Genomic DNA, 15,901 nt, shown 5'->3' with positions numbered 1-15,901 from the left:
CTGCCTAAGTATGATTCCCAATCAGAGACAATGATAGACAGCTGTCCCTGATTGAGAACCATACCTGGCCAAAACATAGAAACACAAAACATAGAATGCCCACCCCCACATCACACTCTGACCTAAACAAATATAGAAATAAAATGGTTCTCTAAGGTCAGGGCGTGACACCCTCTCCTTGTTAGAGACATCATGTTGGCAGGACAGGGTGTCTGCTTTCTGATTCTTGGATCTCGAGCAATAGGCTAGTGTGAAGTTGAACCTATTAAAGAACATAGCCCACCTAGCCTGGCGAGCATTCAACTTCTTGGCTTCTTGAATGGAGACCAAATTCTTATGGTTTGTCCATTTCACGAAAAGGATAAGGTGCTCTCTCCAACCAGTGTCTCCACCCCCCAAGGGCCCACTTAACTGCCAAGAGCTCCCGGTTGCCTACATCGTATTTGCGTTCCGTTGGCGAGAACCGCTTGGAGAGAAAAGCACATGGGTGCAGTTTCTTGTCCCCCTCGTTCCTCTGTGAAAGGACCACCCCTGCTCCGGTTTCTGAGGCGTCAACCTCTACCACAAAGGGACGGATAGGATCAGGATGGACTCTCACCTTTATGGGGTCCATTTAAATGCCAGCGGTAGAGATAATGTGGCCCAGGAAAGAAACTTTGGATACATGGAACTCACTTCTCTATCTTGATGTATAGTTGACTCTGCAGGAGGCGTCTCAGGACTGGGCCGGCGTGCAGGATGTTTTCTGGAAGGGTCTTGGAGAAGATCAGGATGTTGTAAACAAAAACAGACAGATTCAACATATCCCTAATCGTGTCATTGACCAATGCTTGGAAGTCTGCCGGTGAGTTCGATAATCCAAAGGACATAACTAAATACTCATAGTGGCCACTTGGTGTGTTTAAGGCAGTCTTCCATTCATCTCCTTCCCCGATTCTCACCAGATTGTAAGCGTTGTGGATGTCCAGTTTGATGAAGAATTGGGCTCCAAGGGCCAATTCCAAGGTGGCAGATATCAGGGGTAATTATTATTATTTATTTTTTATAACATTTAACTAAGCAAAACAGTTAAGAACAAATTATTATTTTCAATGACTGCCTACACCTGCAAAACCCAAGCAACACTGGGCCAATTGTGCACCTCCCTATGGGACTCCCAATCAAGACCGGTTGTGACACAGCCTGGATTTAAACCAGGATGTCTGTGGTAACGCCTTTAGCACTGATATGCAGTGCCTTAGACCGCTGCACCACTCGGGTGCCCACTCGGGGAGGGGGTAACGATTCTTAATCGTAATCCTGTTCAGCCCTCTATAATCATGCATGGACGCAGACCTCCATCCTTCTTTCCCACAAAGAAGAAGCCTGCACCAGCTGGGGATGTAGAGGAGTGAATGAAACCTGCCTCCAGTGACTCCCAGTTGTAATTGTACATGACTGCTGTTTCAGGAAGTACAGACGGCCCCAGGAGGGGTGGAGCCGGGTAGGAGTTCTATGGCACAGTCATATGGATGATGAGGGGGGAGGGTGGAGGATTGCCTCTTACTGAATGCCTCCCGGACGTTGAAGTATTCGGGAGAGAGAGCGGAAAAGTTTTGGTCTTCAATTTATCCGCGGCCCCGGAGTCCACGAAGGCTTGAATGTGGTGCTGACGGTTGTCCAAATGGAGGGTTATGGGTAGTGTCAGAGAGTGACCAGGTAGCTGGGGTGTGCGTGTGCGTCTCAGCTGCCTGGGCTCCTCAATGTTGGGCTTGGGGGACTCCGGAAACCGGGATTCGGGGGCGGTGTTAAAAAAGCACTGTCTCACACATTCTCGGATGCGGTTGTCGAAATTGATGGCCAAAGTTATCAGGGATTCGAGGTCCTCTCTCATTTCTCGAGCGGCCAGTTCATCCTTGATGGAGTTAGACAGACCCTGCTGGAAAGCGGTGACCAGTGCCTCAGTGTTCCACCTACTCTGTGCGGCGAGGGTGCGGAACTCAAATATGAAGGCACTGGTCTGGCCCCTTGGCAGAGGTTGAACAGATGGCTTGCCGGTTCTCGTCCATAGACTGGGTGGTTGAAGACTGGTTGCAGCTTGGCAGTGCCGTTGTCCACACTAGGGCCTTGCCCGATAGTAGAGAGATGTAGGCGATCATGGCCCAATCGGTGTGAAACGTTGAGGACTGCAGCTCGAACGCCAGAGAGCACTGAGTGAGGAACCCCTTGTATCCTCCCGGGTGGCCGTCATGCTGCTTGGGGACTAGGATCTTGGATTCCCGGTGCAGATTCCCTGGGGTAACTACGGCGACGCCTGTAAAACTGGGTGATGAGACTTGGGCATTGGCTCTTCCTGGGTTAGGCCGTTGTTGGAGGGAATCGGTAAGTGCCCCGAGGGTCTCTGATGTTTGTGTGAGTTGTTCTTGCTGCCGCCCCAGCAGTGCTCCTTGTTGGGTTATAGCATTCTGGATCTGGGTGATCTCTGCTGGGTCCATGTTGAGGCAGAAGCTTGCTGTGACGTGGTAAGATTGGACCCAGGTGCAGAGAAGAGACCAGACGCGGAATCAGTGGTTAAGGATAAAAATAATACTTTACTGAGAAACGGTAGCCACAGGATCACAGTAAACTTGAAAAACCAACAAACACTAAGTCTCGAAAACTCACTCAGGAAACGAACGCACATGGTTAACAATTCAAGCTTCTGCAAAGGACAACCGTCTCTAGGACGGTCTCTGCCGCCCTCTGGTGACAGGTGGAACCATGACATGAACTATATTTTAAACCAAATACTTTTACTCAAGTAGTATTTTACTGGGTGACTTTCACTTTTACTTGAGTAATTTTCTATTAAGGTATATTTACTTTTACTCAAGTATGACAAGTGGGTACTTTTTCCAACACTGGCAATTTTCCTTTTTCCCAATTTGTATCACCGTATCAAGAATGTAATGTAGGTAAGCCGTGAATGACCTCCCACACCAGTACAGTAGGTGGCGGTGTATGCACCTAAAAGTTGCATCCGATCCGCCATACAAATCTTGAAGAAGAAGAAGAAGTAGAAACAAATCAAGAAAAAAAAGAACCATACCAATATTCACCCCTCTTTTCCTTGTGAGTGGTAACGTTAGTAGTGGCTAGCCCAGCCAGCTCCTGTCTGAAGGGGGAGAAAGACTCGTGGGAAATATAATCATTACTGTGAAAATCGTTTGTTTCAAAACGTGTGACTTGCAACCATATGCGTACGTTTTAGTTCAACTGAATAAAATGTCAACTCCAGCAAGACGACGTTTAATGAGAGATTTTAAGCGGTATGTGTGAGGAGCAGCTTGCTAGCTCGCATGGATGTCTAGGTGAAGCGTTTGTCTGATTTGGTAGCTAGCTGAATTGTTTGTTTTTTTGCGAAATGTTCTCAAACATATTAACAGTTACTTACTGGATAGCATAAGTTACTAGCTACTTGATAAATAAGTTACTAACACATGGATTGTTAACGTAAAGATAACATTACACCTGAATATTTGGAAGTTGTAGTTAACTGGCCTGGCTACTACTGCTAACGTTAGCCTATTTTAATTAGCTAGCTTGTGAACTACTAACGTTTACTAATTAAGCATCGAAAATAATATTATTTCTCAGGCTTCAAGAGGACCCTCCTGCAGGAGTTAGTGGAGCCCCGTCGGAAAACAATATCATGGTATGGAATGCCGTAATTTTTGGGTAAGCGACTGGACTATAAAAGTAGTAGCTAACGTTAGATAGCTAGAAATGGATGATAACGTTACCCGCAAAACCAATGACATGTCGTAACATGTATCCAAAGTAGGGTATTATGAATAATCTGTTAATTTTCAAGAAATTAACATTGAACCTCTTGTCCCTAGCATATTAAAGTTATCAAACTAACATTAGTTATCTAAAGTGAACTGTTTTCTCTCTTCCCCAGCCCAGAGGGAACACCTTTTGAAGATGGTAAATAGCTCGCTAGCTATGGGTTTCCTTTTTTGTAGCTTGTACATTCTTGTGCATGTGTTTGACAACTCAAACGGTTGTGATCAGTACCATGATATGGACTATTTAATTGCATGGGAGACCTGTTAGTTGGAACAGTACCTAGACTAGCAGTACTAGTACTACTGCCATATGTACATAGCCATTGAACACTGGTCACTTTAATGTTTACATACTGTTTGACCCACTTTGTGTATACTCTGTATTCTAGTCATGGCTCATGATCATCCTATATAACTACTGCTTTACACACATTTTCTATTCATATACTGTCCATACTGGCTGTACACACCATTCACATATATTTATATTCCGGGCTCTAGTCTGGAAGCTCATTTCCTGCATTTTATCAATTTTGCCTTTTGCTGTATTTAAATACTGTATTCTTGACAGTTTATACTAATATTTCTACTACTGTACATTGCGTTTTAGTTACTGTTTATACACATCACATTTATTTATATACTGGATGCTTGACATAGCTCACTGTAATATATCTACTGCTGTGTGTGCCATTTTTAATATATTTTGTTTAAATTCATCCAGTGTATATGTATAGATTTGCAGTTGGATTACTTTTACAGTATTAATTGGATTTGTTCTGACATTACAGCATGGCACCGAGTTCTTAGGAAACTATTCAGTAAATATTTTATGTATTATTTCTTACATTGTTACCCCAGGAAATCTTAAGTTGTATTACATACAGCCGGGGAAGCACTATTGGATATAAGAGCAACATCAATTTACCAACATTACGACCAGGAATGGGACTTTCCCGACACAGATCCTCTGTTCGGACCACCAGCCAGGACAATGGTGCTAATTCCAGTAGGCGATCCAAAACAACGACGCCGCAGATGAAGCGGCCACCTTGCCAGGCTTCGCAGACGTGCACACCGCTCTCGAGTATAGTACTCGCCAATGTCCGGTCTCTTGACAACAAGGTAGATGAAATTCGAGCAACGGTTGCCTTCCAGAGAGACATCAGAGACTAACATTCTGTTTCACGGAAACATGGCTCTCTCTTGATATGTTGTCAGAATCAGTTCAGCCATCGGGCTTCTCTATGCATCGTGCTGACAGATATAAACACTTCTCTGGGAAAAGGAAGGGCGGGGTGTATGCTTTGATTAACGACTCATGGTGTAATCATAACAACATACAGGAACTTACGTCCTTCTGCTCACCCGATCTAGAATTCCTTCCAATCAAGTGCCGGCCATTTTACCTACCAAGAGAATACTTGTCAGTTATAGTCACATCTGTGTACATTCCCCCTCAAGCAGACACCAAGACAGCCATCAAGGAACTTCACTATATGGAAACTGGAAACCATACATCATGAGGCTGCATTTATTGTAGCTGGGGATTTTAACAAAACAAATTTAAGAACAAGGCTACCTAAATTCTATCAGCATATTGATTGCACAAAGCGCATGCGCAATACCCTTGACCACTGCTACTCTAACTTCCGTGATGCATACAAAGCCCCCCACCCTTCCGTCGGCAAATCTGATGACGACGTCATCTTGCTCCTTCTGTCTTATAGGCAGAAACTCAAACCAGATATACCAGTGACGAGAACCATTCAATGCTGGTCCGACCAATCGGAAGCCACACTTCAAGATTGTTTTGATCATGCGGACAAAAATGTTCCACCGCATTTAACCATAGAAAGAGGTCTGGGAATATGTCTGAATATAAACAGTGTAGCTATTCCCTCCGCGAGGCAATCAAACAAGAGAAATGCCAGTACAGGGACAAGGTGGAGTCGCAATTCAACGGCTCAGACACAAGACGTATGTGGCAGGTTCTACAGGAAATCGCGGACTAAAATAAATCTAGCCACGTAACTGACACCGACGTCATGCTTCCAGACAAACTAAACACCTTCTTTGCCTGCTTTGAGGATAATACAGTGCCACCATCGCGGGCCGCTAACAAGGACGGCGCACCCCCGTCTTCTCTGTGGCTAGCGTGAGTAAAACATTTAAACGTGTTAACCCTCGCAAGGCTTGCTGGCCCAGACGGCATCCCTAGCTGCGTCCTCAAAGCATGTGCAGACCAGCTGGCTGGTGTGTTTACGGACATATTCAATCGCTCCCTATCCCAGTCTGTTGTCCCCACATGCTTCAAGATGGCTACCATTGTTCTTGTACCCAAGAAGGCAAAGAACTAAACTAAATGACTACAGCCCCGTCGCACTCACTTCTGTCATCATGAAGCGCTTTGAGAGACGAGTCACAACAGGGTCTCAACCCCGCCCTGTGCAATTGGGTCCTGGACTTTCTGAACGGCCGCCCCCAGGTGGTGAAGGTAGAAAACAACCTCTTTGTTGACCCTCAACACTGGGGCTCAACAAGGATGTGTGCTCAGCCCCCTTCTGTACTCCCTGGCCATGCACGCCTCCAACTCAATCATTACGTTTGCAGACTACACAATAGTAGTGGGCTTGATGACCACCGACGACGAGACTGCCTATATAGAGGAGGTGAGGGCCCTCGGAGTGTGGTGTCAGGAAAACAACTTCACTCAACGTCAACAAAACAAAGGCGATGATCGTGGACTTCAGCAAAGGAGCACCCCCCTATCCACATCGAAGGGACAGCAGTGTAGAAGGTGGAAAGATTTAAGTTCCTTAGCGTGCACATCACCGACAGACTGAAATGGTCCACTCACACACAATGTCGTGAAGAAGATGTAATAGCACCTCTTCAACCTCAGGAGGCTGAAGAAATTTGTCTTGTCACCCAAAACCCTCAAACTGTTACAGATGCACAATTGAGAGCATCCTGTCGGGCTATATTACAGCCGGGTACTGCATCACCCTCAACCGCAAGGCTTTCCAGAGGGTGGTGTGGTCTGCACAATGCAGCACCGGGGGCAAATTCCATGACACCTATAGCACCCGATGTCACAGAAAGGCCAAAAAGATCAAAGACCTCAACCTCCCGAGCCACTGCCTGTTCACACTGCTACCATCCAGAAGGCGAGGTCAGGACAGGAGCATCAAAGCTGGGACCAAGAGCCTGAAGAACAGCTTCTGTCTCAAGGCCATCAGACTGCTAAACGGCAATCACTAACTCAGAGGCTGCTGCCTACATTGAGACCCAAACAGTAGTCACTTTATACAATGCAGTCCATATACTTACATGTACATATTCTCATTCGTCCCTTTAGATTTGTGTGTATTAGGTAGTTGTTGAATTGTTAGATTACTTGTTAGATATTACTGCACTGTCGGAACTAGAAGCACAAGCATTTTGCTACACTCCCATGAACATCTGCTAACCTTGTGTATGTGACAAATAAAATTTGATTGGATTCTTTCTAAATATTTATTTTTATTTGTGTACTTGTTTGACATTGTACTGCATTGTTAGGAGCTAGTAACATAAGCATTTAGCTGTACTCACTATAACAACTGCTAAACTGTGTATACAACCAATAAACCTTTTTGATTCGACATTGTAGACCAGGTGGTGTCTTATCAGAACTACTACAATAATCCAGCTGACCTGTTAAATCGCTGAGATGAGATTACTGCCTGCCAGAAAGTGACTGAATCCTGTGAAATATGGGTTAACTGTTGGTCAAAACCAGGGGATTGTATCTGACATCATCTGTCAACAAATATTCATATCAGACCCACCAGTAATCCTCCATTCTAGCAAATGTCCCTCATTGAGTTGCTTTTATGTACATTTGTGCTTTAGGATGTGTATATGTTATTTTATTGAAATGGTAACAATTTAGTGGCGAATTACAATATGCTATTTGATTGCTCAAAACATTTTGCAGCAAGACAACTTTGAATTTGTTCTAAGCCATTCTGTTTTGGCCTGGTCCCAGATCCATTTGTGGTGATTGTCAAGCTAACCGGTTACCATTGTGTGATTATTTTAGTGGCCACTTGATAATTAATATTCTCATATCCTTTATTTTCAGGAACTTTCAAACTCACAATAGAATTCACAGAGGAATACCCTAATAAGCCTCCAACTGTGCGTTTTGTCTCCAAAATGTTTCATCCAAACGGTACGTTTTTATTTATTTTTAGAAACATGCTTATTGCTTACAGGATCATTTTATAGTGGAACAGCTGAATCTTTGTCAACAAGACAATCCACCAGTCTTTGTTATGGAGTAAATGTATGTTCTGTGTTGTACAGTCTACGCAGATGGTAGTATATGCTTGGACATTCTTCAGAACCGCTGGAGTCCAACTTATGATGTTTCTTCAATTCTAACTTCAATACAGGTATACACAGCATTAACCATGAATCTTCATGAAATACTTGAATTGTATAAAGCTCCTTTTGTGCTTATATTTTTTTTCTCTCAAATAACGGTGTTTGAAACAATTTTAATTTAAAAAATCTAGTCATGGGTGCCAGAATACTGTTGCTACTGACGTGTCTACTATTCATCGTCTTAGTCTTTACTGGATGAGCCGAATCCCAACAGCCCAGCCAACAGCCAGGCGGCTCAGCTATATCAGGAGAACAAGCGGGAGTACGAGAAGCGGGTGTCTGCCATCGTGGAACAGAGTTGGCGTGATTGTTGACCCCTCACTAAGTATGAACAATATCCAGCCTCAAGTCAACAAGAACAGAAGAAAAATATCTCAAAGGAAATGAAATACACATGGTTTGAATCTTTATCTGCAGTATGTTTGTTTCTCTTCATGCATAATGCTCCTCCTGGACAAGAGCACATCAAAGTAAATGTACCTTGTTATATCTAGGTTACTTACAATGTAATTTATCCCCATATTTTTTTTTATCCTGGCACATAAAGTTACTGTGTGGGGGGTTCGAGTTACTCTTATCATTTTAGTGTTTTAAGTTTGGCTTGTAGTGTGATTTTGCTGTATTGATTCAGATAATTGTGTATGTCCAGAAGTTTGAGGGTTTTCGCTGTGGTTTGACTGTTTTGTTTCTAGCTTTCACACGGTTGCCTTTTTGGAGCTATAGCATGATAGTATTCCAACTAAGAAACAATTTGATGAACACCTGTCATGGACTTTTTTCCAACCAATGTCAATTTTAAAACCCTACCTTTTTACATGCACAAACCATGTTCTTGTTGGGGCTTTGTTTTATGAATTGAATGGCTCTTTGAACGATATCTCCAACAGGACTCAAGTGTTTCGGAAAGGCACATATACTTGGTGCACTTTTAAATGCAAGTCCTGTAACACTAGTGCAAAAGCATATTTATGAGGATGATTGACAAATTGCCTGCTCTGAGAATTTGTGGGAAACGTTCTCATGCACAGAACTCAATGTATCAAGGCAAAGGTTGTCTGTACTTAATGCTCAAATCTTATGGTTTAGATGCCCAAATTACTTTGAGTTCTATTTATTTGTATCATTACGTAATTACGAATACCACATGGGAATGTTGCAGTGTCCTTAACACCATTCAAACTGTACATTGTCTTGTAAATAAAAATGATACATTCAACATGCTTTTCTTGAGGGATGGAGTGACATGATTTACTAAGTTTCCAGCTGGTCTCAGATCCCTCCCTTTTCTCCACAATATTGCTGCAAACATTGGAGGGGTATGGTTCAAATTGCTACTGATATAGCAGTTAAAACTTGTAATAACACCAGTCAACTCACATATTGAAGTCCAGACAGTAGACTTAATTTATTAATTAGCGTTATTTCAGCTGTGAAAACAAGCAGACGAGAACTGTATTCACACAGGCTTATACATCTGACATTCCAAAGGGATCACAGCTTGCACTTTTACCATGTGACAAAGATCAAATTCAAGTCATGGAAGCAGTTTATTTGTAAATCTTCTCAACTATTTGAGGGGGGTGACATTACAAGTATTGTGACAGGGATGTTTCAATGTCAGTACATAGTTAGATGTTTACACCTGAGGTGATGCCAACAGTATATACATTTCTAATGAAACTTTTGTGAAGGTGAAATGGCAGGCATTCTGCTGGTTAAGGCTATTTCTGTAGCCATGAAAAACATTTGCTAAAAATTGAGGATTTCTGTCAAAAGATACAACACTAATCAACCGTAACAGCACAAAGCAGTTCCAAGACTAGCATAGTGCAAATTTGAAGCTGACAGAAGACAAAATAGTGGAATGACACAAGAAGCGTTGATACAATGTCAGAAAATATGCAATTGTATGAAAAGGAATGCAGAACCCACAAGTGTTTCTCCGAAAGACAAGCCTAGAAGATTGAAACATCTTACATTCAGAAACTTTTCTCAGATCAGGTGTGATTTTTTTTTGTGGTAAGTATTGTTGGAGCTTTGACATATCCAGTCAGTGTGAGGCCTGAGGTTTCACCAGCTCGTAGCGTCCCACCTGCCCTTCCTGCAGGAGCTGGCCAATGAGCTGGTCTTTGTGCACTTTGCGGCTGACGATGAGGAAGCGCAGCCTGCCCTGGCCATATGACTTACTGCGCAGGCCATACTTCTGGGATATCTGGTGGATCTGCTTGCGTTCATCATTGTTGAGCTCAGTGGAGAAGCGCAGGTCGTCCTGGCGGTCTGAACTGGCATAGTTACGGATGATGTCCTCGATGTTTCGTTTGGTGAGCTGATTCCCAGACTTGTCCATGTCCATACCCAGTCCCTCCCTGGAGAATTGCTCTTTGACCTTGATGGGTTCAGAGATGCCCTCCCCTTCCCGGCCCAATCCGCCACCTTTCCAGCCCATCTTGCGGAGTAGCTGATTCCCGATATTGTCCTCCTTGATCTCCTGTCTCGAGGACTCTTCACCAGAGCGAGTCAGAATCTGGTGGCGAGAGAGGGCGTCAGCATTACCCTCCTTCCTGAGGTTGGATTTCACCACAGCCTGTGTTTGCCGGAGTGTGGCCAGGGCCTCCTCTGCTGCAATGTGCTTCACCGTTTTCTTGGGTCCGATGCCTGCTGCTACGTATTGACCCTCCAGGAACACCTCACACCTCCAGCGGTGGTCTGGTAGCACTGTGAACTTGTAATCGGCAGATACCTTGTTGAACTGGGCAGTGTCATTGATGATGCAGATGGCATTTTCCGAGTTCTCCAGGATGACCAGTTCGCTCAAGTGTTTCTTCCTACCACCCTGGTTACCGAAACGACCACCCGACGGGTCAGAGTGATGGTTCCCTCGAGAGAACTGCTGTGGTTGTTGTTGTTGCTGCTGCCGGGCTGCCTGGTTCATGCGTAGTTTCCTCACTGCCTCTTCAGCTGCTGTATGTTTAGACGTCTTCTTACTTCCCCTGGCCTGTGCCACCAGTGCATCCTGCAAGTACACGCTACATTGCCATGCACTGCTGTTGGGGACCACGTCGAACTTGTAGTCAATCTTCATGCGGTTGAAGGCGGCAGAGTTGTTAAGAATGCAGATGGCATCATGAGCGTTGTCAACAATGACAAAATCTGTCCAGTGCTTGCGTTTGTCAGGCTCGTATTGACCCTTGGAGCTAGGCGTAGGCTTGTCCTCTGGGTTACGCAGTGCCGGTAGAAACGCAGGGGTAGGGCAGTGCGTTTGGCAGACCACAATATCATTGACCAAAGAGTGTTTGAATTTGCGCTGCACTACACGGACCTCCACCAGTTTAAAGAAAAGCTTCATAGCCTGCTCAGAAGCACGGTCCCTGGCCCCGTTTTTGCTGCCAGAGTAGCCAGTAGCAAGGTAAACACACTGGCATCTCAGCTCACAGGCATAGCCATCAGTCGGTACTTTCCTGTTCTTGGGTAGGTCTGCTGGAGGGATATCCTTGAGGTTGACATAGACATACTCCGGATTTGTTTTACAGGCCTGGATGCTACGGCTCAGCATGAAATTGTAGTTAGGAGATTCAGCTCCACACATGAACGCAGGGTCTCTTAAAGTGACAGCTATGGCGGATGCCACACTATTGATCAGCCTTTGCTTTTCATCCAGCACGGCTTGAGATATGGGGATGGGTTGTGAAGACGACCCAGAGACAGATGAGGGGCTGCTCCTCCCTGGGCTGCTGTAGACTCTGCTGAATGGTCTGCTGGATGTGGGTCTGTCCTGCTGCCTAAAGCCAAGGCCTTGGCGTCCTGAATCCCCCCAGCCCCCTGATCGACTGCCCCCTCCATATCCATCAAATCTAGGGGCCTGAGCGTATGTGTCCGGATGCCTAGTGCTGTGGAACTCGTATCTGGCCGAGTAGTCCTGCTGCATTTTAGTCATATAATTTGAGGCGGATCCTTGGCTTCCATGACCTAAACCACTTGTACTACCTGAGGGTATGTCTCTATCTCTTTCTCTATCGCGCCAAGAGTCAGAAGAAGCGTATGATGAAACTCTGTCGAACGCAGGCCTAGCTGCAGAGGAGTCTGGAGCTCGGTTGCTGCCATAAGAGGGACGGTCAGAGTCTGAGTCCCACTGTCTCACACTGTTCACCTCACTCCTACGGCGCTCCTTGTCATTCTCCTTCTCATCATTGCCAGACCTGCCACTGCTGCCACCACTAACAAAGTGCACAGGCTCAAATCGTGGTCTGGAACCAAATTTGGACACCGGCATTTTCCTCATTGGCTCTTCTCCTAACATTAAAGAACAAAACAGAGAATCAATCAATGACAAGCGTATAACAATCAATGAGTAATTTTTCATCTTCCAATAAATTAGAAAAATACTTTAAAACAGTGGCAAGGAGTTCAATTTGAAGAACCAAAATCACTCACTGCCATCTGATGAATTGGGTCGCTTCTTTGCTTCAGCACTTGGAACCAGGTCAAAGGAGGGCATTTCGCCAATGTCAATCCTTTCAGCCATGTCCAGCACCTCTCACCTCAGAGCCATACCTTTAAAAGAAAACAGAGCTATATAAAAAGGTAAACAAGCATAATGTGTATTTCTATGCTAGCACAGTAAAACAGTTAACGTGGCTCTACTACCGGAAATCTATTAGGGAAAAATACTCTATTAGGGAAAGAACTTTTGTTCCCACATAATTCCACAATCAAACTGAGGGCTAAAAACAAATCTGTAGGCTACATATGAACACAGGTTCATATTAGGCCATGATTCCGACAAGGTACGCCTATGTCCTTATCCAGGTGTCAGGAAAGCCTTGTGGGCAGAGAAGACCATCCTGCACCACATGAACAACGAGAACTACTGAGGCTGTGTCACAATACATTTTATGGCCAACCACTGTTTCTCACTTTCGAAACGCATTGACAGTGACTTGGCTCTATAAAGGTAATTATTGGAATGATGGCAAAAAATAACTAGTGCTAGCTAACAAGATCAATTTACAGACTGCAACAAAGAAGATTAGCGAACGTTACCAGGAGTGTAATCATTACCCAGACATGTTTCTATTGGACAAAGTCAAGTAGGCCCCTCCCCATTTCGTTTGAGAAACGTTTTGCAACTGAGACAGCATAATAAATACGCCCCAGCTGACAGAAAGGCCACCATCATGAGTCCGCTAAGAATGAATGTTATGCCTAACTAGCTAAGAATAGGCAGACTGATGTGGATAAAAAATAAATGCAGTTAATGTTGCCATAAATAATATATGATTAATTATGACTCATTTGTGTGTACAACTTCTCAAACCCTCATTTCCTACGAAGTATAACCACAGAATTTCTAAACACAGAGGGGCAACATCGCCGGAACGCTTGCGAAACAAACCAGGGTTTGAGAAGTGAACAATTATTCCTTAGTTACTTTTCTCGAAATCTAAAGACACAACCTAGATTCAAGCCAATGTCTTAAGCAGTTGAAGATGTTATTACTCCAACCTCGTGAAAGTGACAAACTGACACATTTTCATTTTCGTCAAAAACAACTTTACATTGACGGAGAGCCTATGGTTTAACAGCCTGTACATGCGCAGTTCTGCAAGAGACTACCGTTAGCCCCGATGACGTGTTTCTACGCATGAGCTTAACTAGCCAACGTCGCCATGACATCGCCAACAAGTGAGATCTGGGATTTCTATTGGAGAAGCAGTTTTTGCCCATCTTCATACTATACTGTCTTTGGTATAACGTTACCGAGTTAACTAGCACGCTACGTAGCAACTAGCTAGCTAACTTTAGCATAACAGCTAACTACGTTATCATTGACGCACACAATCAAGTCATCGTTTGCTAATTTGAGTTGTCTACAGATTAAATGGTATAACTAAACAATCTATTTTAAAGTAAACCAGATTTTACCAGACGAAACAAGTGACGCAGTAAACGAGCAAAGATGGCTGGCTAGCTAGCTAGCTAGCTCATTGAAAAAAGATTGATACATCATCTTGCACGGGAATGTGATATGAAGCACGAGACAGATAGCTAATTGTCGAATTGTTTTTAGCTCAAATTAATATATTAGCCACTTACCTCAATGCAAAGTAATAAGTCCGATGTTTCTTTGTGCCCTTGGTGTCAGTCTTCCACTAACATAGTTCAATGTCTAGCGAGCGGCTTCGCCTTTGGTCATCACCATAACATCCGGGGGTCGTCAGTAAATCATCACAGTCACAAAGTCATAATTATGGATAAACACCAACATCGCCTATTTATTTCCTTAAAATCTGATATTAAACCTAATCTTAACCACACTGCTAACCTTAAATTAAGATCAAAAAGCTATTTTTGTTTTCATTCATTTTTACGATATAGCCAATATTGACTTTGTAGCTGTAGTAACTAGTGACAACCCGTCAACGTCCCATATAACCACAGATAGAACAATGAGACAGATATTTCAGCGAATGTATAAGTGTGAAGCATTCGGTTGGCGTATCCACTCACTACCACATATGGTGGTGAGAGGAAGCCCAATAGTCGACAGTGGGAGAATATTGAGCAGATTCATTTTTGCCAACATTATGGACATTTTCTCATCGATTAAACATTTGATTTCAATACCGTTTTCTGTTCCCAAAACTATATGATACGAACGGAGTGGACTGCGTTTTGTAGATTTTACCCTTTGCCAAAGTTGTAAAAAATGTTCGTTGTTTAAGGAGTGCAAGGGCGAATTGAGCTATTGCACACGCGCACTCTACAAAGCAGGCGTTCCCTAACATAAATATGCAAATACATGCTACAACGCGTCAATAGGATATCGCTGCCTCGTGCTTGGCTCTGCCTCCCTACTTGATTCTTCTGCCCACTACCTCATTTGTTCCCATTGAAAATGACGTGTGGTGGTCTTTCTGGGGTTAGTTATAAAAAATCTTTGCTTTTACAACCCTCCCATTTTCTAGTCCATCTAAAATCATGGCGTCTGGAATGTTTCCGCATGCATGCGCTCCACCTGAGAACCAGAAGGTGTCAGTCTTCCTCTTTACTTTCAAAGTGCACCAAAAATGTGGGCTTATTTCAGTGTGAATATTTATATAACACCAATGTTTATTTGCACAACTAAGTAATTTGGCATAACAAAACAAATTTCAATGTGTGAATATTTATATAACACCAATGTTTTATAAACAACATCATGTTTTATCCTGACCCCTCCTGTCTCAGCCTCCAGTATTTATGCTGCAGTAGTTTGTGTCGGGGGGCTAGGGTTAGTTTGTTATATCTGGAGTACTTCTCCTGTCCTATTCGGTGTCCTGTGTGAATCTAAGTGTGCGCTCTCTAATTATCTCCTTCTTTCTTTCTCTCTCTCTCTCTCGGAGGACCATGCCCTAGGTCTACCTGACATGATGACTCCTTGCTGTCCCCAGTCCACCTGGCTGTGCTGCTGCTCCAGTTTCAACTGTTCTGCCTTATTATTATTCGACCATGCTGGTCATTTATGAACATTTGCACATCTTGGCCATGTTCTGTTATAATCTTCACCCGGCACAGCCAGAAGAGGACTGGCCACCCCACATATGCTCTCTCTAATTCTCTTTCTTTCTCTCTCTCTCTTGGAGGACCTGAGCCCTAGGACCATGCCCCAGGACTACCTG

At 43.9% G+C, this 15,901-nt stretch overlaps 2 protein-coding genes across 4 annotated transcripts; one reads left to right on the top strand and one right to left on the bottom strand.

The window, feature by feature from the left end:
• Nucleotides 1–3,055: 3,055 nt before the first annotated feature.
• LOC123993548 (ubiquitin-conjugating enzyme E2 A) lies at nt 3,056–9,464 on the top strand. 3 transcript variants are annotated; one of them, XM_046295815.1, is made up of 6 exons: nt 3,056–3,329; nt 3,616–3,673; nt 3,923–3,948; nt 7,939–8,028; nt 8,163–8,251; nt 8,429–9,464. In XM_046295815.1, the coding sequence occupies exons 1-6, from the start codon at nt 3,290–3,292 to the stop codon at nt 8,555–8,557; spliced, it is 432 nt and encodes a 143-aa protein (XP_046151771.1). In that variant the 5' UTR covers nt 3,056–3,289; the 3' UTR covers nt 8,558–9,464. The 3 variants fall into 3 exon arrangements, with proteins under 3 accessions (XP_046151771.1, XP_046151770.1, XP_046151772.1); XM_046295814.1 differs by having other exon boundaries at nt 3,057–3,287; nt 3,616–3,696; XM_046295816.1 differs by having other exon boundaries at nt 3,061–3,329; nt 3,616–3,696.
• A 150-nt stretch (nt 9,465–9,614) lies between these two features.
• On the bottom strand, nt 9,615–14,547 carry LOC123993546 (NF-kappa-B-repressing factor-like). The gene is made up of 3 exons (XM_046295813.1): nt 14,337–14,547; nt 12,675–12,794; nt 9,615–12,533 (listed from the first exon to the last, which is right to left on the bottom strand). Exons 2-3 carry the CDS (start codon nt 12,763–12,765, stop codon nt 10,294–10,296), a joined length of 2,331 nt encoding a protein of 776 aa, XP_046151769.1. The 5' UTR covers nt 12,766–12,794; nt 14,337–14,547; the 3' UTR covers nt 9,615–10,293.
• Nucleotides 14,548–15,901: the final 1,354 nt, after the last annotated feature.

This window comes from Oncorhynchus gorbuscha, linkage group LG13, assembly GCF_021184085.1.
Source record: "Oncorhynchus gorbuscha isolate QuinsamMale2020 ecotype Even-year linkage group LG13, OgorEven_v1.0, whole genome shotgun sequence".
In the NCBI taxonomy this organism is placed as follows: domain Eukaryota; kingdom Metazoa; phylum Chordata; class Actinopteri; order Salmoniformes; family Salmonidae; genus Oncorhynchus; species Oncorhynchus gorbuscha.
Note: the sequence above shows the minus strand (reverse complement) of the source record. Positions and strands in the feature narration are given on the sequence as shown.

Bases quoted from the DNA above. Each gene is read 5' to 3' on its own strand.
- LOC123993548 (XM_046295814.1), top strand. From the start codon at position 3,244: ATGTCAACTCCAGCAAGACGACGTTTAATGAGAGATTTTAAGCG. The intron at 3,697-3,922 runs GTAAGCGACTGG...TCTCTTCCCCAG, and splicing joins TGGAATGCCGTAATTTTTGG to CCCAGAGGGAACACCTTTTG. The intron at 8,029-8,162 runs GTACGTTTTTAT...TGTGTTGTACAG, and splicing joins CAAAATGTTTCATCCAAACG to TCTACGCAGATGGTAGTATA.
- LOC123993546 (XM_046295813.1), bottom strand. From the start codon at position 12,765: ATGGCTGAAAGGATTGACATTGGCGAAATGCCCTCCTTTGACCTGGTT. The intron at 12,534-12,674 runs GTGAGTGATTTT...CTTTAATGTTAG, and splicing joins ACCCAATTCATCAGATGGCA to GAGAAGAGCCAATGAGGAAA.